Source organism: Melozone crissalis, unplaced genomic scaffold (genome assembly GCF_028551555.1).
Source record: "Melozone crissalis strain CALT ecotype California unplaced genomic scaffold, PUWL_Pcris_2 ptg000034l_1, whole genome shotgun sequence".
In the NCBI taxonomy this organism is placed as follows: domain Eukaryota; kingdom Metazoa; phylum Chordata; class Aves; order Passeriformes; family Passerellidae; genus Melozone; species Melozone crissalis.
Window position 1 is genome coordinate 11,933,000 of NW_026535812.1, and position 26,317 is coordinate 11,959,316.

Here is a 26,317-nt window from a genome sequence, read left to right on the forward strand (position 1 = left end):
AGAGCTTCAACAAACCTGAGTCCTTCAGGCATAAATATTTCTATCTTTTTATTAAAAATAACCATCCTGGAGGTGACTCAACAAAGAGACAGAATGAATAGCAGATTCTCATTCTTTTATTTTCTTTCGTTTTTGTCCTCTTGGCCCTTAAATTGCAAGGAAAAGCTTCTGATGACACTAACCCTATTCATTAGTTTGGAATAAAGCAAGTAAGGTATTTCCATTTCATTAAAATGGAAACATTTACATATGAAAAGGAAAAGAATCATTACCCAGAGGTTTAACCATCTATCTGGCAGTGGGTTTGCCATTGCCATGTGCAGAACAGAAGTGTCCAGAGCCTTATCTGTGCTCAGCCCTGTAAAACAGAGCAGTGTGAGAGCCCTGCCCTGCCCAGGCTGCAGGGTAAGGACAGTGCCTGCAGTGGAGGCTGCAGCAGTGGCACAAATGTGGGTGCTGTGGTCCCAAACTCATAACCCAGGTCAGAACCAGAAAGCCAATCTGTTTCCTGAGCACAGGCACTGTTTGCTAGACTGTGCTGATTCATTAGATGTGTGCACCAGCACCAGGCCAAGATAAACCCACCAGCAGCACATCAGCTGGAGCCTGCAGAGCTCTGGAAGTAAAAAAATCCAACATATTTACATGTGTTCGTGCTGCAGCCCTGCCTTTCAGCTGCACCTGACTTCCCAACACTCCTCTTAATGAGCTTAACTTGATCTCAAAAAAGGTCACTTCTGGGACAGAGGTAATTTAGCCTTCATGCAGCTCTCACCTCACTGGAGCTGAGAAACCTCCACTCCTGGCTGTGAGTGTTGGAGTTGTGATGTGTTATTAGAGACTGAGCTAAGACAACAGAAAACATTTCACCCAGGACTCAAAGGACTGTAATAGCAAATGGAAAAAGGGAGAAGCCATGGGGATGGTAGGAGCAGAGTTTCTGGCTGTGATATTGATTCAGTAGCAGGATATAACTAATAGCTAATTCCACTGACAGCAGGAATTAACTGGTATTGTAAATCCTAATTTTTTTCCTGAGTTCTGCAGAATCTGTGGTGTGCTGAAGCTTCTCTGCATCTATAATTTCTCATCCTTATAGCTACAGCCACAGCTAGACATTTTGCTTTATTTATTTTGCAGACAACAGATTATTATAATACAGCACAAATGAAGATTCTCACATGACATCCTAACAGGAGTATTACATTTAAGGCTGGAAAAAAACCAACCATAAATATGGAGTTCAACCTTAGGTTTTTAATGTATGAAAATGAAAAGAAAGCTTCTATGCCACATGAATTCACAGAGCCTGAGCTGACACTTTATTTGGTCTGTTCTTTGCCCTCATTTAAAATACATGGTCAGATGTAATTGCTGTTTTTCTCATGGAATAGTATCTCACTACTGGGAGTTAGTCTGGATACCAGAATATTACCAGGTGATTTAAAGTCCTGTGGGAGAAGAACCAAATTATTCTTTGCATTATATGGGAGAGTTCTTTAATGCATTAAAACAGCAATGTGTTTCTGTAATTTAATGAAGTATGAACTATGTTAACTCAGTCTAATCAGTTCTGAAATTGTGGCTAATTATTTCATATCCAGCCATAGGCTTGGGAGCCTAATATCATGCCCCTAGGATTAAAAGTCATGGTCTTCTAGAATTAGCTCTGATACACTTGACATGAAGTAGAATTTAATATTTCTAAATATTAAATATTGAAAAAACAAACTATACCAAATTATATGCAACTGAAAATAATCATAGATATGCACTTGGAGTTTACAACCTTGAATTCTTCAAAAGGCCTGCTAGATCAAATGCTATTGCCAGTAGAATTTGGAAACTTTAAATACGTGTGAATTACTGTAACTGCCTCTAAGAGGTATCCTGAAAATATTTGTACAAACATCTTTCCCCCTTTAACAGTCTCAGATTTCTATTCCTGTGAGAAAAATCTAATGCATGCTCAGAAAAAATATTTTCTTAGTATTTTTTCTCTTTTCTTTCTATCAACTCTTGTCTCTATTCTCCTGTTGTCTTTTACTTCCTGCAGCCTCTCTTCTGCCTTTCTGTCCCACTTTGCCTGGCTGCTCTCTGTTCCTTGTTTGTCTTCTAAATATTGTATGCTTTTATTTCTGCATCTTATTCTATACATTAAACATTAGGATGATTTCTCTTCCATGAAGACAAATTCAAAGACTTCTTAATCAGTTCTACCCTGCAGTGAAGTTTACTTTATGTATTTAGATAGGCTTTGGCAATACCTCAGGTCCAAATGCCCTAGATAGGGAGGAAATCATACCCCTGGCAGCTACTCCGTATTGCCCTTTTCAGGATTTTGGGGTGGGGGATTGGGGTGTGGTAGGTCATGTGCCGTGTTTTTTTTGTCTTTAAATAAGGACTGGATCAAAACCTGGGTTCAGGGAATGCTTCCAGTTGCTCTGCTCAAAATGTGGAAGGGAAGATTTGACTTCAGGCAGCCTTTAGCAATTAGGCCTAAGAATTGCTGGGAACTGTGCATTAATCTGCACAAGTACCCCTTGCAGTGGATGGATTTAAATCCCTGTGTGCTATCAAGTGCATAATTTTTTTAGCAAAAGTCAGTATGTGCTTGGTAATAAGAGAAGGAATTTGTCACTGAATACAAAGCAGTTGATAACATCTTTCCTTATGTGGTTTGAAAAGAAAATGGATCAAAAGATAAATCCCAAATTGCCAGGGGAATCAGTAATAAAAAATGCACCACCAATCCCTAGGAATACTGAGCAGTAAATCACTATTCAGACATTGTAAACTTTTAATTCCCTTAAATCACCACAAAAACAACAGTGTAGGATAAAATCTCTGCTTTCTAGAGTGGAGTCACATAAAACCTTATATAGACTCACATCTTCATGAGGATCTAGGCACACAGAGCAGAACTGTTGGTGTCTGTACTTACAAGTGTGATTCTCAGCCCTCCCTCACTTTAAGTGCTGGGAAACCTGCAAATAGAGACATTTCTCTGAAATCTGAATTCTGATTACTGAAATTGTCCTTCTGGGCCTGCACAGGCTTTCTGTACTGGCACAGCAGGGCCTGGTTCATGCAAGTTAAATCCTGCTTGCAGTTCTACCCAGTCTGGTTTGCAATTGCCATGGACTCACACGGGTTAGGCATGCCCCAGCTGAGGCAGCCAGGACTGCTTTCATTTGAAACCTTGTCCTGAGAGCATGTAATTAATTCTGTCTAGTTGAAGCCCCTAGAAAAATTGTTTACATCTGTATTATTTAAGGCAGCTAAGGATTTAATGAACAAAAGATCAAGCCTGGGAAAGAGAACTCTCTCCTAATGCAAGTAGCAATCTTCCCCTGCTCAAAGTTATGATGGTAAATGTGTACCTGGTGGAACAGGACATCAGTGAGCTGTCACATGAGGGTCAGGATCAGCCAAGTGTCCTCTGTGTCCTTTTCTACACCAGTGGGGAAACAAAGGCAGTGCAAGAGGTGTGACAAGTCTGGCATCTCTATCCATTTCTGGCCTTATAGTATGAAATGGGTTTAACAACACTTCCTTCACCCTATGGCTCATCTGTTTTGTGTATTTAGCTTGTAAGCACACATCCTTTATCATGTTTGTACAAAATCTAGCACAGCTGTGTTTTTGTTTAGAGCTCCAAGAGTGCTGCTGTTAAGTTAATTAATAACCATATTGGCTTCTTTGCTTGTCAAAGGTTTCACTGGAAGAAGTCACTTTGTCAGTGCAATGGCCTCAGCCTTCCACTGGCTGTCTCACTGTAACTAAGCCAATCCTGAAGTCTGAGCTTGCATCTCAAAAGCTACACATCCCAGAAAGGGTTTTTTGAGTAAGTGATTTAGAACCCAATTTTCCAAGATGGCCATTAAACAGCATTTGCAACAGGAGTCTTGAATATTTTTGCATGAATAAATCTCAAGCTTGTAGCTATCCATCATCAGCATATTGCATTCAGTACAGAATTATTAACTGTAAAGAATAGAAACATGAGTAAAATCCAAAAAAAGGTTGTTTCATCATCTCTAATAAATCATTGTAATTGAAATTTAAAAACCTTCAGGATAAATAATGATTTCTCAGGACGTTATTCTTGTCCATGTGGCAGTAAGTGTGATGTGTATTCCTAGCAAACTGATACCTAAAATCTGCTTTTGCTTCTAGATTGCTCTATTGTTGCTACATTCTGCTTTTTCTGTGGACTGATGCTGTCAAAAACATCTGCTTTTTTATAGCATAGTATTTCATTGACAAACCTATGAGGAATTATGGCATGAGTATAGATCTTCAGAGTTCAGCTGATTTTCTTAATAAATGAAAACACTTCAATTTAAGTTTAAGGCAAGAGTAATCACTAGCATCTCACAGCAGAAAGAACAAATCAGTTTAATTTCATGCTGAGGAGGGTTAAAAGAAATTAGCAGGTAAATGATGCTTCCTAAATGGTTATGACAGCTGTTTGTCATGCAGCTAATGCTTTCTATATGCAACATGTTGCAATGGAATGAAAAGTGTAATTTTAAACTTGTTGAATCATGTAAAAGGTGAAAGTGATATAGTTTGACTTTTGAACTTAGAATTTTATAAAACTGGTAAGATAATTTTTTAAGAATGCTAAGCATTTCTTCTGTGGTCCAAAGTCCATGCCCCATTTTTGGTGGACATATGGAGAACTACTTTGTTGCAGAATTGACAGTTAAATTAAGACACCTGTATAAATGTCTCCAAATAAAAGTGGGGTGAAATGCATGAAGATAATGGTAAATGCAAATAGAAGATAAGACTGAAGAAAGAACTGTAGTGCTCTAAAAGGGATCCAGAAGTTATAGTTTCTAGATGTGACCTTAATCAAAAAGATTGTGAAATTGAGAGTAATGTCACTGCATAAAATGTTACCACTTTCTTGTAGCTGTGTGAAGAAAATGCTAAAGTTATAAAACACATGATGGCTTGCATTTACATGATGAACTTATTTGCAGAGCAGCCAGAATTATGAACTGGATCTGTAGATAGCTGGTATCCTCCATTCTGATAATCCTATTTTATCCTAATATTGGGGCAGGGGCACTAAAATGGTAAGGCCACTCTGGAGTCACAGGGTGCATCTGCATGGCAGAATGCAAGGTCAGATGTCTGGCAGTCAGGGGAGCAGTGCAGCATCCTGAGCAGCAGGGATTTACATCCCTGCAGTGCTTCTGGCACACATGGTAGATTATCAATGTTATTGTGCTGTGTGAATATCCCTGTAAAGAAATCAGGCCTCTTGCTTAAAAATGTGAACCTGAGTCAAATTAACACAATTTAACTTCTGTTAAATTCTGGAATCTTTAGAAATCTTAATTTGTAGTAGTATCAATGCACGTGAATAGAATTGGAAAAGATCAGCATGAAAGTTGGCAGCAACCAAAATAACATAAACTTCTGGTGAAAATGTCAGAACTGGGATGAGTTTTCAGGTTTAAGGAAAGATTATTGTTACAGATTCTATGATGATAGAATAAAAGGTGTTATTGTTTATTATGATACTCAAGTTTGTTATATCAAAGATCATCAAATCTAGGTGGATGGGAAGTACAAGTTGTACTTCCCATGTCCACAGACACAATAATTATACAGATTACACCAAATTTCATGTCAAATTGGAAACATAGCAGCTACTGACTATGCCAAACCACTCTGCCCCAGCACCATGCTATTCACAGTGAGCTGGGGAGGTTTAACTCCCAGAACAAGGCTGCAGGTCAGCTCAGCACTTCATCTTCAGGCAGTGGCTGCAGGGGGTTCCTGTTTTCAAGTGTGATGCTGAAAAATGCAGGGCTTTGCAAGCTTTACATCCCTGTGTCCATATGTACATGTGTCTTTAGGGACCCAAACTCACAGTTGTTTCCTGCCTCTGATACAAAGGGAATATGTGGGAAATTTGATTTCTGTGCTTTCTCTAGAACTGTTGGATTTCACAAGAATTGTACAATTAGATACATTCAGTATGTGATTCACAGCCAACTGGTGAAACCCATAGACCCTTGGCAGCAATGTTAAATATCCCCTTGGGACATAGCTGATCAGCACTATTTTTCTTGTTTTGCTTCCCCCTGCCTTCCTCCTGCCCCCCTTTTGATTTTGGTTTTCCTATTTATATATACTTATATCCTATGTTGTTCCTGAACATTTCATTGCACTGTGGTAGGTGATCCAGCTCTCACCTTCTACTTTGTGTATATAGCTCACTTTGCCCAGTAACAACTCACTTGCATGTTTTATTTTTTTAATTCAGCATTAGGGAGAAGAAAAATCTGTTGTAAAATGATATTTTTAGTAATCCACATTAAGATTAATAAACTTTCTATACTGAAGTATGTGGAAAACACCACCATTTCCCCCTCTTTTTTATGTTCTTATTTGGAAAATGTTTCTCAGATGCAATTGTTTTTTTGGGAATTTTGCAATGTTCAGATCCCTCTGACAGTTTGGCAAATCTTTGTTCTGTTTCCCCCTCTTCACTAAGGACTGGTATGTGCTCATATGTGAGCAATTCCACTCTCCCTGCACCAAAAGAGCAGGTTTTTACAATCTGTTCTTATCCTGAAATGCCCCCCCTGGTTTCTGAGCAGGCTCTGGCTGCAGTGGTGAGGGGAGGTTTCCCAGGGCTGGGCACAGCTCTCAGCTCCCAGTCAAGCAGTGTCACTGGTGTCATTGACTGCACAGGGAGCACACTGACACCAGTGCTGTGTCTTTCCTGAGAATGTTTCCCTGAGGCTTTTGCCAGCTTCTCAGCATTTCTGAGTTATACTGGGATGTGGTGGTCATTTTAACTTTCCACTTATGATTGCGCTGGCATCACTCATCAGCCTGGGTTTCATTAACATCACCTGCAGGCTGGCACTCACTGCCATTGCTGTCATTTACTCACTGAAAGAAAGAGATGGTTTTATGCAGCTCATTTGTGTAAAACCTGAGCTCTGCAGAACAAGGTAAGCACTTTGCTGCCTGCTTTTCAAGCATTTAGATTCTATCTATAATCTCCCTCTTGTTTTGAAGGGCAGGAATTCCAGAGCAGGGTTATGAGGAGGCTCAGCCACAGTGAGTTAATGGGCACTGCCCCTCACAGCAACACTGCACTCACTGAGCAGGGAGGTGATTACTTGTAGGCAATCAGACATAGATTTATGGGCACAGGATGGGAAAGCTTGAAAGGACTGTAATCCTCCTGAATTTTTATTTTTAATCATAGCTACTGAAAAAAGCCAAACCCCAAACCCTCAGTAAATCTAAAATTTAGGATAACTGCTATCAGCAGTCTTCTAAAATGAAACTCTCACACTAACAGTAGATTATTTCATATCAAAATGTTATAAAATTAATAAAAATTTGCTTTGATTTTGATTGGAAAAAAATCTGTTCAGACTTAGTTGAGATGGAGACACCTCTGGAGAAAAATGTGGTTACAAGGGTCACATCACTCAGGAATACTGTGCTCCAATCAAAGAAACTGAAAAATAATAACACATGAAAAATAATGTGACTTGAATAATTTTATAAAACTGCAGGAGAAGTTCAGATACGAGGAGTGTGCATGGTGGTAGCTGAGATATACAGGGCAATTATCACTTTCTCAGCAAGGTGTCATTTTGCAATTCAGTTTTCACCTGAGTTTTATATCTCGGATGAGAACTGGGACTCAGAGAATAAGAGATTCCCTAGATATCATATTATAGTGTTGATGCAGTATTGACTTTGAAGGAAGGATGGAATTGGGTCCCTTTTTTGGCAGTAGTGATGTTACTTCTTTTGAGTGCCAACCCAGTTAATCCTGACAAAGGTGAGCTTTTGAGATACTGAATCACAGCACAGTGTGGGAAGGTTGTCACGAGGTGACTGTGATGCCTCCCATCCAAAATCTTTATTGTTTTGAGGGAATAAAAAAAGGGGGGCAGATACATTTTGATTTCCTTTACTTTAAGTCAAAGATGTTGTATTTTCAATAACACCAAGCTACATGTCTTAAGGAGCTACTGGTGATGGCAGGTGCTTTTTTTGCTTTAATTTGAGATGTTGCAAATGAAGAGATTTAGACACACTCATGCATGTATCATATTTTCAATAAGAGGCAGTAAAAAACCACAATATTGATTAGACTCCATGTGCTTTAAGAACTTCATTATTACTACCATGCCTCTCCCCATGCTGTGAGGAAGTCTACAGATGAAATGCTCTGTACACAATATTGGAAATGTATTAATAAAAAATCCCTGGCATATTATTAAAAATAAATTTTCAGTTAATGCAGAAAGACAGAAACACCACTGCATTACAAAAAGTATCATTTTTGCTCATAGTAAAGATCTTAACTGCTACTTTTATGAACTCTGTGGAGATGATTAGAGCTTTCAAAAGAAAATTAAGGAATTAGGCTGTTTTGTTGGTATCTTACTCAGGTTACTAATAAGCTTTGTCAGCTAGGAAAAATGAGAACTGGTTTTACAGAAGATCTGTATGAGGAAAAGAAACTGTGTGCAGATATATTTTGACAAAATCCTATAGATGAGATTAGTCAATTTCTGCCTTGGAAATAACAGTTTCCTCCAGTGAATTATGTCAGTGATTTTTAGAGCAGTAAAATGTTTGTTCTCTGAATTACTTTAGGTGTCTGTTCCTTTATTTTCCTTGCACATAAACAGCACAGTGTTGGAAAGAAGCCCAGGCCATGGTAGATGCATTATATTATTGCTAATGTGATTAACCCAAAGTAAAACATTAAATCCTCCTGAGGCATTAGTCTAAATAATGAGATGACCAACTCTAAGTTCCCTGGGCTCATGGCATGGGGAAAAATACATCATGCACTTCATCTCTTGCACTGACATTTGAAATTTATCATTTGAAGCTGGTGCAGGGAGCAACTGTGCACAGAGCCATTGGAAGGGCAGAATAATGCTGGTCTGGCCTGATGCGTGTTACAACCAAAGCATGCTGAGAAAATGCCTCTGCCTCTGCTGCTGGGGTCTGCTGCCATGAAAGCCATCACCCCTCTGCCCATTCAGGCTACTCCTTTCACAGGAAGCTTGTAAATCAGCTGCATTGTTTAAGATTATATTTAATTCCTGCTTTGAAATTTGTTCACCTAACTTCTGTCTGACGTGCTCAGAACAGCCGGGAATTATAGTAAGGACTTGTATGGACTGATTGACCCAAGGCTGTACAAAGCAGGTTGAAGGTATATTTTCTCCCATATACCATATAAGATATGCTGTACTGTTTTTTAATTCAAAGATTAAATCAAAATGTGATTTCTGAATTCTCAACACCACGCAGCGCAAGGGTGTGTAGAGCTGAGGTCACTGCTCATAGGCAGAGATGCTGCAGTGATAATCTCAGTAAGCACTGATAGGATCTTTCCATCTTTCCTTATGTAGGAAGAAGGCTCAGACTCAGGAAAATGTTAAGCACTTATACAGAAAAGCTTTGCCTAAATTTTCATTGTCTGATGTACACAGTGCCAATAATTATTATTCTTTTGTTTAAATGGCAGAATGACACCTGTGCACATTTGTGTCAAAACACACTTTAAAGCCACTTTAAATGCAGCAGGATGAACAGTAGTGTCTTTTCTGAAGGCAATGTTCTAAGACACTGCTTAATGGAAAATTGAAATTTTCATTTCTTTTCCACCACTTTGCTTCTCAGCAACATGGAATAAAATAATGACTCAAAGACACCCATTTTATTTAATTTTCTACTATACCATTTAAAACCCCAAACCTACATAGATTATATCCTCCTGATATAGCAAATATCAATTAATGCATAATGGTCTTTTTGACAGAGTGACTACACAATTGCTGGAAAAGTGTGCTTCCCTTTATCTAGTGTTTATGCTGTTCAATGTTGTTTTTATTTAATGAGTTTTTTGATAATTGCACTGTTTAGTTTAGGCAGTGCAGATTTCTGTTGATATTAAATTTGTTTTTGCAATATAATCCTTCCTTAAGAAACTTGACCATCCTTACCAGTTTCAAGCAATACATTTAGATCTTCTGTGACTGTTTAAAATAATATTTAGGCCATTCATACAAAAACTTACTGTATCTAAAATAGATATGGATCTATTTATGATCTACGCATTTGCACTGTTTGTAATGTGAGGGAATGCAAAGCTGTTACTGACATAAATGTGTGCGTGTGTGCATGCTCACAGACACCCTCCAACCCCTTGAGCTGAAGATGTTTCAGAGAGAAAAGATATTTTCTGGTGCAGTTGGCAAATTTGGACCAGATGTCATCCAAAACTGTGAGACCTGCCAGTGGCACAGGGCTCATGGAGCAGCAGATGTGGCTTTGGGCAGAGCTGTTCAGGGAGGGTTTGTTTCCTTCTCACTTTGCAGATGACTTTACTTGTACAGCAACACCAATGTAGGCGGACACTTGTAAGTTAGTTATTGTGGTTATCAAGAACAATAGGAAATCCCCGTATTTCACAGTGTGCAAAGGCCCTTTGTGGAGTTCAGAAAGGGCACTAAATACAAATGTTAGGCTTGGGGTTGTTCTGAATTGTTTTTACTCACATTTTGCTTGAATTGTTTTTACTCACATTTCTAAATATGCATGACTTGGGAAAAATTTGTTTATTTGGAGAGAATAAGAGCTTAAATGGAATGTAAATGATCCAGAAGCTTGGGTCTGGTGCCCTAACAGAGATGAAATTAAACTTGTGTATGTGCATTTGTGTTGTGTTACATTGTACTCAGGAGAATGGAGGAACTATCAGGCATTTGTTCTGCATTTGAGCTTTCTTATTCTGGCAAAGCAAAGGTTTCAGATGTCAATGTTGACTTTTTCCTTTTGTGTCAGCAACTCAGCTGTGGCTGCAAACCTCTCTAGTCTGCTCATTCTGTTGATCTCAAGTCAAAAATTTCCTAATTTTCTTTTGGTAATGAACCAAATCGGCATTTTTGCCTTATTTTCTGGGTGCTAGCTTAAAAACATGTGTTTTGAGATTTTATTTATACTGCCTGCACCAGTCCTTGCAAACTTTTCACGAGCAGCCAGGAGGAGGGTTAATCACCCCTTTGTTGAACAGTTCTTATTAATTGGGAAACACTGGTAAAACAATTTCATTTTAATTAAATAAAGACTTTTCTCACAAGTGCATTTGAAGACACTTCTCAAAGTTTCCAGTGTTTGGGTTTTTTAAATTTAAATTTTATTTTGTCTTCTCTCTGTGGCCATACACAGCTTGAGCAATAATCCTGAAGCACCCAGTTGAAGTTTGAAATGAGTGCAGGGGAAAAGGAGTTCTGGAAGGAAGAGATAGGGAGTGTGCTATTAAGTTTCATAGTTTTATTTAAGCTTCTTGTGTTTCTCTGTAGTGTGTTTGGAGGTGTTTGCTGCATCATTGTTAAGAAAAGGACTCCATTCCCATTGCCTTCTTGTGAAAATAAACTGAAGAATAAACTGCTGTATGTACCAAGTGTGAGCTCTCTGAATTCTAGCTGTGATGACAAGGAAAGCAATAGCTTGCATGAGATTAGGAAGAGACAAAGTGAGAAAGTGGAGTGAGAAATTGCCTTGATCAGGGATTCTGAAAGCATAGTCTACTTCTGCCTACAGGCCAAGAAAATAAATGAATGTCATTATGACACCCTGTACCAGCTAAGGATCTGTCCCCATTTCTCCACTGCCACTCAACTTCCCTGGGGCTCCAAGTACTTCTCTGTGGCCAGTGACTTCAGGCACTGTGATATTTCTGTCTGTGTATTCATAAATATGTGATGGTTTGGTATTGGCTTCAGGTTCCTGCCTTATGAGCAGAGCAGTAAACTTCAGAGCTGAAGGGCAAGTCTAATACCTAAAACAAGTCTAATGCCTAAAACTCCCCATAGATTCACAGAATCATTTAGGCTGGAAAAGACCTTTAAGATTGTAGAGTTGAACCATCAGCCCAGTACTGCCAAGTCCACAACTAAAGCCTGGGCCACATCTACAGCTGGAAAGGCAAGAGCCTTCTTCCCTTCTTTTGTGAAACAAAGAAAAGATTAATTAATTTTACTTTTAAAAGTGCATCATTACTCCTTTCTGGGACATTTAAGTTGAGATGTTTGTAATAAACTGTATCAACATGTGCTTGATCTAACTTGGAGAGCTTGTCACTTTATAGTTCTGCTTTTCAATGTAAGTGATAGGAAAGTGGCACACATCCATTATGACTTAGATTTCAAAGTCACAAGGTGATACAAAGAAGTGCTCTGATGGAGAATTCAATGTCTCTTTTCCCAGAATTGCATTGAGCATAAATAAGAAAATACATTGACTGCAGACTGGAATTAAGCTGAGAAAATAGCATTCAAATTCAAGTATATGCATATGTAAGGGTTACTAGATCAGAAAGCATGTGAGCAGTCATTTCTTCTGTAGACTAACCAACTGGAAGACCTGGATTCTGAACTTTACTCTGCCAAAGATTAATATATTTTAGCTGATAACTCATTTAAAATGGAACAGAAATACTTGCTTGGACCGAAGCTGACACCTCCTTAGTGAACACATTAGCCACCAGTCTACACAATAATTTTATCTCATTTTCTGGTGAATTAAAATTATTGTCTAACTTCTCTATTTTCCTCATCTCATGATGCATATGCAGCCAGATGAAGAACTGATGAGGTCTGGGCTAGAATTCTTCCAGGAGGGTGGAAGAAATTGAATGAGGCAGAGGAAGCAAACCATCAAAGGCATGGAGGGAGAGCAGGGCTGTGGCTGCTGTGTCCAGGTGGGAAACAGGCTGCCATGGCATTTGCAGGGATTCTTTGGGGTGGGGATTAGAAAAGCTCAGGGATTGATTAAGACTCAGATCAAGATGCAGGCAGACTCCCTGAACCCACTCTGTAATTCCTGACCAGGCTTAGTGCTCATGAATAAGTGAATAGCAAAAGCAACTGGGTAGTTCCAAGATCGCCCTATACCCCTTGTCTACTTGTACAATAAGAGCAACAAAGAGTCACTTTTTAGGATTCCTGTTTGGATATTTTACATAAATTTCTACATAAACTTTTGTACAAACATGTTTTCTGTATATTTATTTGCATAGAAACCATTTTGGATTTATAAATCCATAATTTTATGTCTATTTTCAATATCCCTTTATATATTAGTCACTATAACAAAATGGTGTATATTTGAAGAACTGAAAAAATGCAGAAGCAGAATATAATTTTAAGGGCATTGAAACCAAGTACTTCTTGCTGAGATAGGAGGAGATTTTCTCATTTAAAGCTCATCAGTGTACTGACCAGCCAGTCACTGTTGGGCTGTTTCTGATAACTCCCTATACAAAAGTCTCTATTACATTGTAATTATCTGTTTATTAAAAGCTAAAAGCCCAGACTGCCATACAGAGCCTCGATTACTTACTATCTGCTTTAATTAACTTTTCACATTCAGCTAATTCTGGAACAATTTGATAGGCTTGTTATCAAGCATGCCAGACCTGTCCTTCCACTCTACATTTTCAAAAAGAACACAAAGTTCAGAATTTCCAGAGGAATGTTTCATGAAATTTGAAGTCACAGTTCTCTCCTGCCACAAAGTTCCTCTGCAAACCCAGATGTACCCAGTAATGTTTTTATTTTTTAGGTTCACTATTGTTTCGTTAGAATATTTGTCGTAGTCCATATTGTTGCATAAGACCCTTAGGGACTGTAAGACCACAAATCTGCCCAGTTATTCTATACCTTTATTCTTGCTGGAAGACACAAGGTCTGTTTTGGTTAGTTTTTTTTTTTTTTAATGTAGAGTTAAAACTTGGAACGAAATGTTTTTTGTACTTTGTGGAATATTTGATAACAGAAAACCACAGAAAAACTTAAAAAAACTGAGAAAGTTTGAAAACTTTTGGGTTTTTTTCATATTGAAGTGGTATTTTAGGTCATGCTGAAAACTTTTATCCCTTCTAAATGAAGCATTCATTTCATTTTTATTGCTGAAAAAATTCTAGTATTCTTAATTGAGCAAAATAGGAGAAGGATGAACATACGCACTTTGGAAATGATGCAGACTAACAAATGTGAAAACCATTAATTCCATGCTCTATTTTTTAGTCCCTCTGACAGCATCACACAGTTCTTAAAATATCCAAGTTTAGTGAGTTTTGAGACCACTTATTTTGCAGAAAGCATAATTTTCTGAGCAATAATAGAAAGAATTAAGCAGTATCTTGTTCAATGCTTACAGACCAGGAATATAAGATTCATCTTAGTAAAGAGGATCCTTATTTTTTCTAGACTCCAGTTTGATACCACATATTTATCTCAAACTTTTAAAGGCTCAAACTATTTTTCTGTACCTTTTGCTTACCTTCAAATGACACAGTTTTGACAAATGCTTGACATAAGCTGGGTTTATGCTTGCTCCAATTTAATTCTGGCAGAGTAGTTAGAGTTTCAGATTAATTTGGGATATTTTGGTAGAAAGCAATAAATCATCAGTCTCATTCCCATGTTCCAAATAATTAATTTGCTTCCTAGCACTATTTCCAGATAGGTTTATTTGGTTCTTTGTAATTTGAATAACTTCATTATGTTGACTGCTGCATAGCAGTTATCTTTTGTATGACAAGGAGAAAAGTTTTAATGGGAGAATGGTACTGCATTGTATGGAAGAAAACTTTTTTACCATACTCAGACATATCAAAGCAGCAGTATTTTAAAATAGGATAAACTAAATAGTTTAATTGACACAAATCCAGCTGGATGGTTTCTATTTGAAATTATAGATTTATTTATAGTTTTTTGGAACTATTCAGGGTTTTTGGCCTGTGGGAAGTTAATCTTACCATTTGGTGCTAGTAAACTGAAAGGCATGGATCTTTTATTGTTGTGTAATATTCCTTCTCTTTTGTACCAAATAGTCTAGCAATAAAACTGTGTCTTTCATATCTTTTTCTGTTTTTAATAGCCATGTGGAGCTAGAAATACAAGCTGTGTGAGGTGGGATTTAACTGTCTGCCCTGTTAGGAGACTGTGCTCAAAATTAGACCCCTCTGGCCAATAAAGACCAGCAGAGTTGATGGCTGGAGTCGTGTACAAGTCATACACCAGTCACAATTGCAATCCAAAATCTCCTATTCAACATCTGCCCTGGAATGCCTTCACAGTTGCAGTCAGAAAGCCAAGTCCTCTGTATTTTAGTCTTTTTTTTTTTGTTATCAAGCACAAATGTTCATAAATCCTGTTTAGTGCCATTCAGGCAAAATGCTGTGGTGAATAACTGTGAGAGATCAAATGCACACCTTATCTTTGCAGAGAAGTACCTTGCAAATAAATGACAGGCATTTCAGGAGATCACTGAGATTCATTACCTGGATGATTTCTCATTTTCAGATAGAAATGAAAGGAAATTATCCAATTTCTTTTTCTTATAATAACATCCAATACATTTAATGTCCAATTTTATAGTGCTTCTTGATTTATAGCATTTCCCAGGCTCATCGTGCTCTAGCTACCACTGCAAAAGCAGTTACCATCTTAACCCTTTCAGTGTGGCTGTAACCCAAGAAATGTTTCCTTTGCTTAAAGGTAATTTCATGTGTGATGTTGAGCTCCTCTGGGTTTGAAGCAGAATGCCTTTCTAATATGGCTTCAGTCAGGAACTCCAGACCATTTGCTATTTTTTGTAACTACTACATACACATGAAGTGCTTACATACCTGCAAATCCAGAACTGGTGGCAAAACCCAAAGAAAAAGTAGCAAATCTAGCAATATTTTTGTATTAAAAAAAGATCCTTGACTCAGTTCTAACCCAGTATTTTAGCCTGTGCTAGTACAGGGGATCAAGGGTAACAAAGTGATAAACCAGCATCTGATCATCTGCTCTCTGTGACCCATGTGACAACTAATCAATACATTGCCATGCAAATTATACAAATGCTGAATGACAATGATCTCTTGGCTAAACCTTTCTGCCTTTTCCACTGCCTTCCTGGTCCAGTTGTTCCCCACCCTGCTGGGGAGGTGAGTTACTGGGTGCACAGCGAGGGACTGGCAGCCATGCAGTTTCCTAAGTGAATCACAAATTCCTATTTTTCTGTTGCACCCAGAACATTGTGTGCAAACAATGATGCAGCTCATCAGCAAAACTGTGTGTCTTGAAGATAATGTTCCTTCAATAACTCTGGGACAGCATTTCCTCTGAGCCTTTATTGGGCTGTCCATGAACACATGAAAGCTTCCTTGTTAGTTTAATTTTACTTGAATAATTTTCAAGGTGTTCTTCAAAATTGTGAAAAACCCTTTTTAAACAGCTATGTAGATCTTTTGACCTGAGAATCTGCACATTGATCAGTAACATCCTAAGGCTGAGGAGAGCCTGGGGTCAGTAATGTGTTTTCTCATGTATATGCCATTAGTGATAATGCAGGAATATTCAAACTGTCATCAGTATAAAAGGTGCTAGGCAAAGGTTGTCCTGTAGATGTTCACAGGAACAGACAGTTGGCCAGCTAGGGACAGTATACTAAAAATAGTTGCAGCATTTATGGTTAGACTTGTTACATTTAAATTACAGCTGTTTCTGGATTTCAGAGGAGTTTTTTTAAGATTAAATGCTTTCCCAAGCAAAGACAGTGTGATCTCTTTTGAAGGTGTGTCTGGGTGAAAAAATTCTCAGTGGGCTGAAGAGACCTGGCTGAAATTGGCCTCCCAGTAAGAGTGTTTATTGCAGTGGGATTTAAATACATTCTGTACCATGGCTAAAGAGCAATATGACCCTGCAAACCAGATCAAACTTTGTTTATTGGAGCTATATTTGTTACTGAGAGGGAACACCAGTTAGGCTGATTATGACTGTTCTAAACACAAAAAAAATAATAACCAGTACAAAGTGCACAGAAATACAACCATGCTCGAAAATAGCTTGCCTTTAATTGTACTGTTCATCTCTATGTTGTGGTCACTAAAAATTACAGTTGAACATTCTGTTTCCAACTGTAAATAACAGCTTCACTTCAACTAAACTGTTTTCTAGAACTCTAGAGGAAATATGACCCAAAGGAATATGGGTCAGAACCTGCCAAGGCCAGGAAAAAACATTTAGCTAAATCTTCTCTTCTAAGCTGACTTTCCTTCTTATTGACAAATGAGGACAGGAAAATGTGTTCCAAGGAATACAAGCAAAATAATTAACAAGGTTCATAATAGTTTCTAAGTATTGCATTATGGATCATCTGAAGATATGTACACCATTCTTGGCTGGTAGAGTCAGAGTGTCTCATGGACCAGCCATGTTTCAGGAAGGAGAATCCTTGTGTGCCCATGTGAGGGAGACAGGAAAGCCAAGATGTGTGTCCTTAGTTTAGGAATAAATGAGAGGCACTAGAGATCAAACTCCAGTTTGGCTCTAGTTGATAAGGAATGGCTGTGATGAGATGTACTGTCTCATGCTCTCCATGAGCAGAGCAGCACTCAGTGATGCAGCACAATATTCTCATCAGGCTTTTCCTAACCAGGCAAAAGGATCATTCCTCCTTGCCTCAGCTGAGTGCAGCCCAGATCACGTGTCAGGAGGCCATTCTGTCCAGTACCTTTCTTGAACACAGCTGGACACAGGGAATGCTACTACAGAGCAGTATTCTGAATACTGAAAAGAATATTTTTGTTACTGAAGCAGTAGTGCTGTAATCCTGGCCAAGATTGTTGTTACTGTGGTTGCTCTGTCATAAAGTTCTGTCTTGCAGCAGTCTATAACTAGCTGCTAAAGGGCTGAGATAAACACAAAATCATATTCAACTAACCAGGTTTTTGGGTTGTTTTGTGGTAGATAGCCACAGTCATACACGGCACAGCATTTCACCCCACTGCCATTTACATCCCTAATGAGTCATCCTGCTAAACATAGCCACTACCTTAGCCTTTGGTGGTGCAACAAACTATTGGATACTGAAGGACCCAAAATGTTGGCTCCTTCTGCTGAGTGAGATGCTTTTGCTGAGAATGTGAGTTTGGTCAGCCTTGGTCGTTCCCCAAAATGGGGCATGCCAGGCCTCAGTGCTTAGAGAAAGTTGGACGTTTGGAACTGAAGGTGAATTAGAAATGGTGTGATTTTAAGGGCAGTCAGGCACACAGACAGCTCTTTTCTAAAGTACATTTCTCAACAGCAGTGGCCAGAATGGCACAGTAGTAAAAGCTACTATTCAAAGCTGCTCAGTATTTATTTAGATTGTGGAATAAAGTTCTTTCTATTAACTGAAGAACAGCTGCGAAGAGATGCACAAAGAATCTGGAAATCTCTTGACAAACATTTACACAGAAGGTGATGATAAACAAACAAGACCTAATACCTAGCACAATGCTTTTATAGGGCATGTTTTATTAACAGCTTTGAATTTTTGCTCTGCCTGTCAGGAGAATCCTTTATCCTCAAACCTCTCAGTGCAGATTTACTGTAAAATGTAGCTCTCTATTTTTAATCAGAGTATGGGGAATGAAGGGAATCATATATCCAAAAGCATTAGCAAGTAATGCTCAGCATCTCTGAAGGCACATTTATTGAATAGTTCAGTTTGACTGGGAACTTAAATGGCTCTCTCTGTTTTGGTGCTGATGTATTATGGAATTATTCTCACATGCTGATCCAGGTTTATTCATTGTCTGCCAAGGACTGAATATTTTTGTCCTTTCACATGGGGAGTAAAAGCAATTCTTTTTCCTGTTACAACTTTAAGACATTGTCAAAAGACAATGTATTACTTAGGAAGGTGGTGCAGCCAGTTCTGCTCTCAGTGTGGCTGCTGATAGTGCTGTAAACACCTGCACCACCTCTGTGCTGGGAAGTGCTGGGTTAGTGCACCAGATAACTGGGAACTTGTAAATATGACCTCATGGGAAAGAGAACACCCAATCTCCCTGAAACTCAGAGTTTCAAGTGTTTACAAAGGAGACAGCTAAAATAAATAAGACATTTCCAAAAGTGTAGATTTCATTCTTTTAGAATAACGTGAGGAAATATTCAGTCTTTGCCAAGAATTTAAAGACTGATTTTGAAAGGTGTTGTGTGTGAGTAAATGCAGTAGTAAAATGAGAATTATTGGTATGGATTTCTGTTAAAACTGTGTTTTGACATATAGACACATTTAGCCATAAATTCTGTTATCAGCAGGTCATATTTCCAAGGCTTTAAGAACTTTTCTTAGATTCAAGATAGAGTTTAAGTAGGAATATATGTTTTAATATAATTTATTTGTTAAATAAAGGGAGCAAGAATTATTATTAATAAATGTAGTGGATTCCTGGGATAGGTTTAAGCTTTTTTTTTTTACAAAAGCTCTTATCTGGTTTCTTGTGACACAGCTGATTGATGTTGCTGCATTACATGGGAGATGGAAGTTGAGCCTTTTTAGGTAGCACATGGTTATTTCTGATAGTGTATCTTACTACATGTTTTAGCAACAATTTGCAAATGTTGTACAAGCCATACATATTCCTGGAATAAATCAACTGGTAGTTATATCTGAGGATGCATCTTTTCTCTAAAAATAGAGTGACAGATTATATTTACATTATGTTAAATTTTATCTGAAAAAGAAAAGCACAGATCTGATGGTATTGCTCTGAGGAGAGGAGGAAAATTATGGGAATCCAGTTATTATGGAGACAAAGACTGATTTTTTTTCAGAAGAAGTTTCATTCCTACTTTTATTTCAAAGTTGTCATTGTAAAGGAATTAAGGTGTAAGGGAATTGTCATTCCCTTATACACCAAGTGTCCTGATCACTGTTAAGAGAACTTCCCAATGTAAATTATGGAGAGAGCAATAAATAATTGAAACATGGTATAATATGTGGGCAATGATATACAGCAATAAGGCTGTAGAGATCTGAGTAATGTCTTCTGCTCTAGCACTAATGCATTATGGCAGACAAATGTAAATATATGGATGTGAGCTCTTTCTGATTGATGTTATTTTTATGTATCTTGAACTGAATGGATGATAGATTTATTTATCTTTTGAATCCAAACTGTGGGTAAGTTGGTCTGTACCATATAAACCCAAGAATTTATCTCTAGGATAAGACTGAGCTGATTGACCTTGAGGAGTTTAGAGTTGCCTCTCCTGAACTAATGATAGGAGCTGGACCCTATTTCACAGAGGGAGAGGGGACACAAAGCAGTGCTGTGAATGAGATTCAGTCCATCCAAATAGATTCAGAAATCACATTCTCTTTTCTGTTAGTCTCTGAATGCCTCCAGATGAATTAAATGCATTATCTGCTGGATAATCATTTTATGATGAAAAATTGGTAAAAAAAGCACACTCTGCTTGTCACTGTTACTTGCTTGTGCTGTTTTTGACATTCTCTCCTGAGAAGGTTTACCTATACAGCAACTTGTAGTTTCTGTAGGGAAAGCCAGTGTAGTCACTGTGACCATTCTTGTATTTTTAATTTCCCATAAGCACTATTTTGATAAGGTGAATACCTTTAGTTGTTTGGATTAGCTGAGCTGGCACTGTGCTTTGGATTGGATTGTCAGAGGTAGATGTGGTTCCCTGGAGCTCTGGGGAATCCCACAGAGGAGTTTCAAGCTGCCCTGGGAAAGTGCCTGAGCAATGTTTGTCACAAAGGGCTGCTGTGAGACCAGAGCCCCTCTTCTGTGCTCATAGCCATGCCTGCTCATTTCCCTGGCTCCAGCCCTTTCTGTCTGTAATTGATGGCACACAAATCTCTTCGGACACAATCATACCATTTTTCTACTTGTAATGCAGTTTCCTTGGTTTTGTGAACTGAACCCTCCAAACTAGCTTGAAAAATACCATCTTTTTCTTCTAAAGAACCATGGGGATAGCTGCAGCTCAGAGTTGCTGTTCAGGCACAGGTGCCAGCATGCTGGGGTATTATACCAAGCAAGCTGGGGTCATTTGCCACAGCTCCATAACTTTCCTCAGCAAACTCATCTGCCAGAATCCATGCAAGTGTCAATTGTCATAAATTACCACCACCTTTGAATACAATTACTTAGCAAAATTAATTAAGACTAAAAAGATAAATGCTGGAAGCTAAGGACAAAAGTCCACACTGAGGTGTAATAAATTATAAATACAATTAAATATCTTCACTAGAAGGAGAAATCAGAGCCGCAATATAAATTTGTAATTAAAGATGTCTATTTAAAATTTTATCTCTGACCTCCTCATAATTTATGAAGATGTATGTTCCAATGTCAAGAAATTAAGTGTAAATTATGAACCTAATAGCTTTATAGTAAGAAAATCGATATCCTGATTACAAACTCAATTTATATTATTGATAAAAATGTCTGGCAGATCTGATGGGATTCAGAGGAAATCCTTAGAGATAAGCATTTCAAATCAGTAATGATTGTCTACTTTCAGTGTTTTTGGTGAAATCTATTGTACAAGAGTCCAGAGAAAGAAGCATGTGCATTGAACAGTATAAACAGTCAATATGAGAGTCAGCCCCTCACTTGTGCTCTTGGGGGTCTATGCACCTCTGGGTAGCACTAAGGAGCAGAAGAAATGCCCTTGCATCCAATTCATTTTCTTGTTAGTGAAAGCACTTCACAATCTTAATTTAAAAATTCCCTTGAGAGCTAAACCACGAGGGGCATTTAGTGACCCAAGCTCTCAGGCTGCACATTGACTACTCAGACTGCACATTGCTCCCAGCCTTTTCCCCTTACTGTATTCTCAGCATTATCCCTTATCTCCTGTTATAGAAACCAGACTGACTTGCTCCCCAAGATCTACTGAGAAAGCTCTTCCTCCCCCACGTTTCCATTGCCACACAGAAAAACACTTGCTGACTGACAGTGAAGAAGTGGCAAATCTCAGAAAGATGACTGATAGTGCCAGAGTGTATCCAAACTGTAATGGCCTTGATTGACATTATGGGACATGAGACACGTCATAAAGAAGAATCAAGCTGTCACAGAAATAGAAAACCTCCCCACTGTACATGGATGCCTGCATCCGTGTTTATGCAGTGCACTTGTACGCTAGTCCTTATTTTGTCTGCAGTTTTATCTTGCTCTTTGTAAAAGCCCCAATTTGGTTATCTTCAGCTGCTACTTCATAGCAAGAGTCTGACATGAAGGCTTGTAATCAGACATCATTTTGTAAACAAGGAAAACATGCTATATATAGAATAAATGATAAGGAATTGTGAATTGCAGGCCTATCTCGATACTGAGGATTTCTGTGGTGATCTTGCAAATCACAGCAGGGAGTTCTGAATGGATAGTGAAGTAACCAGAATCAATAACCAGCATGAGTACACTCATTATTAAAAGTTGGGTTTCAAAAAAGCACACTTGGAAGGACACTGCATTTAAATTAGATCCTTTTTAGTCCAGTTTTCTATGTCCCTCTCTTGTAATTTAACCTCCCATGTCATTCGTTGCTCTCTGTGAATAGAAGTGACTATGAAGTAATTAAAAACATAATATAGTGAAGAAAAAGATATAAAACAATGCATAATAAATTAATGCCTGAATGAGGCAGCAGTGGAGGAAGATTTTTGCAGATATTCTCATTATAATCAGAAATACACCATTTATTAGATGTTTGTGTAGTAACTACAGATTTTAGGATGAGGGAAAAGTCTGCCAGTATAGCTCCTTCTTCAGCAGCATGGAGGATGCCATTAGGATGTTTGAAAGGAGCAGTAGTGAAACAAACTCTCAGGAAACAAGGATGTGTCTGACCTACATCTGAGTCCATAACAAACTTAGGAAGGACCCATTCCTTGTGGTCTGGAGCCTCTCACAGGTGCATAACCCCTCTCTTTGTGCTAAAGCTCATACAAAGCACACCTATGAGATTAGGAAGTTGTAAGGATGTAGCGGTGCATCCGTAGGGATCCTGTTCTGCTGGTGCTGCACAGACAGTACTGACCTGATCTGCAGCCAGGTGAGCATTGGTGTGGTGCCTCCCCCACACACCCAGACTGTGAAGAACACCACCAGCAGGGCTGTGGTGAACATCATCTGCTTGGGCTGCGACTCCGTGTCACGAATGGCCAACGCAAACGCGATCGCACCCCGCAAACCTGGAACCAGACAAGGGGGAGGAACTTAATGAGACAGAGAAACAGAATTTTCATCTTTTCAGTCCAAGGGCAGGGGAAATTTTCAGATCATAATCCTGCTTATAAAGTGCCGAATCATGCTAACTGAAAGGGTGGGATTTAATGCAGCATATTTGCAAAAGTGAACCATGAAAATACTCTCATATTCACATAATAACCACACTTTTGCTTTAAGTCCACTGAATTCTTTGTCCTGAATAATTGCAAATTAAGTGGTGATCCGAACTTAATGCAGGTTGAAAAAGAAATCTGTATTCTGTTTAAGTGGGACTTTTTCACTTAAGCAAATGAAAAAGAAGGATTGGCATTAAAATCTGTACCTAAATGTGCTACTCATTGCTTTCTTGAAAATATAGACTATGTTCCTTTAAAATCATTTAATGTTCTCAGACTAGTCAGAAAAACATGACTTAAAAACAATGAATGGTTTTTCAAAGATGATTTTAAATACCTAAAAGGGGATGCAGAATAAATTAATGTACTTGAAATGTTATAATAGTTGTAGAATTATACACCCACAGAGACTGAATAAACAAGAAATTACGAAGGTGGTGAAAACAGCTAAATGAGTTTTAAAAAAAAAGCCCCATAGGTAGTAATAAAGGGACTAAATAGGTCTTGACAAAATGCCATGTTTAAAAATTGAGGGGAAAAAAACCTGCTAGTGCCTGCAGCCCTCAGAATGCATAATACAAGTAATACTCCATATTTTCTAATGCCTTTCATTTATCTATTTAAATGTACTTTATTGTTTTCCAGAAAACTTTCACAAAATAATTCTAGAGAGCAAAGTCATTACATGTATACAATACACGCTGAGTCCAAAAAGTACCTTGCAAAGTATTGAGAAATTAAATCTAGTAATCAAACCTCTTGTAAGGCACTGATGACATATGCAGAATCATTTAATTAACTGCTAAATGCAGCTATTTTTGGCCTAGAACTCAAAAGCCCTTTAAGATTACATAGCTAGAATGTGAATTATTTGGTATAGAAGCTGGGCTTCCAATTATTTGGTATAGAAGTTTATGCTGGGAACAGCACAAAGCCATTTCTACTAGGAAGGAGCAGACTGGGGTTGCACTATCTGAAAATACTCAGTGGCAGCAGGTTCAAAACCCTGCAGGCAGACATTGGGCTTGTCCTTGGCTTTGCTTTTGTGTAAAAGACATCTCTGAGGATGCAGTGCTTTACTGTTTTCTAACAGGGAAAGACTCTAATCTCATTTTAAGCTGGGGAGGGAATGAATGACTATTGAAATGGTCTTTATTTCAGTGGTTATAGTGGTAATGTGGATGATTGGAACAGCTACATTTCACTGGAAAACAGTATTGCTTCCCACAGTTGCAGCACATCTTTAATTTTAGATCTAGAACACATCTTTTTGTAAGAGGGGAAATATATATATATATACACACACATATATATACATATAAAAGTAAATTAGTATGTCTTCTTGAGCAGTGGACTGGCTGTTTCTTCAGTTCAGAAAAATAGTGAGTGACTTCTCTGTATTTTTCATTTATAAAGGACTAACATGGTCCATAAGAGATAATTCAGTTTCAACTAAAGAAAAATAAATAATCAAACTAAACAACTAAAGTGCTGGGAAGCAGATGAATACACTTCAAATGTAAAGACTCAATAAGAAGCAAGGAACACTGCTATATTTGTGTATATATATATATATATATCTAAATACTTTCCTGGTAATACAGGTGAAGGAAGGGAATTTTAACAACTTCAGAAAATGTTGAGCTACTGAAATGGTCTGAAGTTAAGGAAGATTAAATTTTCTGTAAAATTTCAGGGAAAACTGCCACCAAAGCCCAGTGGGATGATTGGATGCAGTGGATGTTGGTACATAGCTACCCCTGGACAGAGTGGGGCAGCAGAAGGACCAGCTCTGATGAACCATTAGCAGAGATTCTCTCCCCTCATCCTTCAGAGGTGAATTGTTGGCAGCTCCACATCTGTGTTAATCCATTCATCCTTGGGCTGCATCACAGATTTCCTAACAGATATTTTTTTGTGCCTGCCACTAGGGATTCATCTTTAAGCAATGCCCTTTAATGTGTCAGAGTCTGAAAAGCAGAGCAGCCCAGGGTTAAGCCCCAGAGTCCCCAGAACAGAACCTGTGTGCCCTGTAGGGCTGTTGGCCATCCTCTGCCCACACCTCTCCAAACCCAGCCCTCTGAAGAGCCCAGGAGGGCTGCAGTGTTGGCTCTTGGTGGGAAAAGGATCTGCCAGGAAAGACTTTCTGTGGGCAGCCCTGGTGTTTTGGTTTCAGCCATAGTTTTCTGTTCTTTCCTTCCTTGCTTTCTTTTCTATTTAGCTGATTTCTTCAATTGCCACTTCCCACCTCTGTGTCTGTATGAGTGTGTAGATGTAAATGCCTGCACAACAGCTGTCTGTACATGGGCCTCTTTTGGCTTAATTCTGCATTTGTGTTCATCCTTTCAGGCTCCACTGATGCTGTAATGCTTATATTAACACAACCACCCCTGTAGCACTGTGTCCCACAAGCCTCTCTGTTGCCTATTTATGTGTTGTAGAGAAGAGGAAAACAGAGTAAAAAGTAAATAAAGATGCTGGGAGAAGAGTGGAAGATGTTATAAAGTCTAAGACTTTGAAATGTTTCTTTTTCACATGAGTGGAGACTGCTGGACTGCTCACATTAGCTGATGTTCAACTTAATTTGAGAAGCCTGGGATTAATTAGTCCTTGTATAAAGGACTAATCAAGTTTTCATTTCCAATGGAATGTTATCAGGAATCATGATTAAAAACAGTTGTGAGAAGTGAATCCACCCTCTGTGATGTATTTTTAGAGGAGTGGTAAAAGCAGATAAAGAATGCGATAAATCAAAATACTCCAGCATAATCCACCTCCAAACCCAACTCTTCCACCTTTTCTCAACTGTATTGATATGCATCAAAAAGCAGAACTTAGTGACTTCAGGAGAGTTCTTTGCAGAGTAATGTTTAATCAAAGGCTAATCAACAGTGTACTTGCCTGACCTTAATTGCTTTTCTCAGCAATTTTTCTCAGCAATCACTTTGGTGATTGTGGCAGTAAAACAAGCAGTAAATGTTTGGTGGATTTGGTAATAAGACAGAAAACAAATCTAACCCCAAATTCATTGTTTTCCACACCTGAATGTGTGATGCTGTGGTGAATGAAGGCCATTTTCCCCTGTGATCGATAA

The 26,317-nt window shown here is 38.4% G+C and overlaps 1 protein-coding gene across 1 annotated transcript in view; it reads right to left on the reverse strand.

The window, feature by feature from the left end:
- SLC9A9 (solute carrier family 9 member A9) overlaps positions 1-26,317 on the reverse strand; it is a 173,459-nt gene that overhangs the window by 43,753 nt on the left and 103,389 nt on the right. Inside the window, exon 12 of the mRNA XM_054282689.1 lies at positions 22,917-23,070. Coding sequence (XP_054138664.1) covers positions 22,917-23,070 — 154 coding nt within the window. The remainder of the gene's footprint in view (positions 1-22,916; positions 23,071-26,317) is intronic.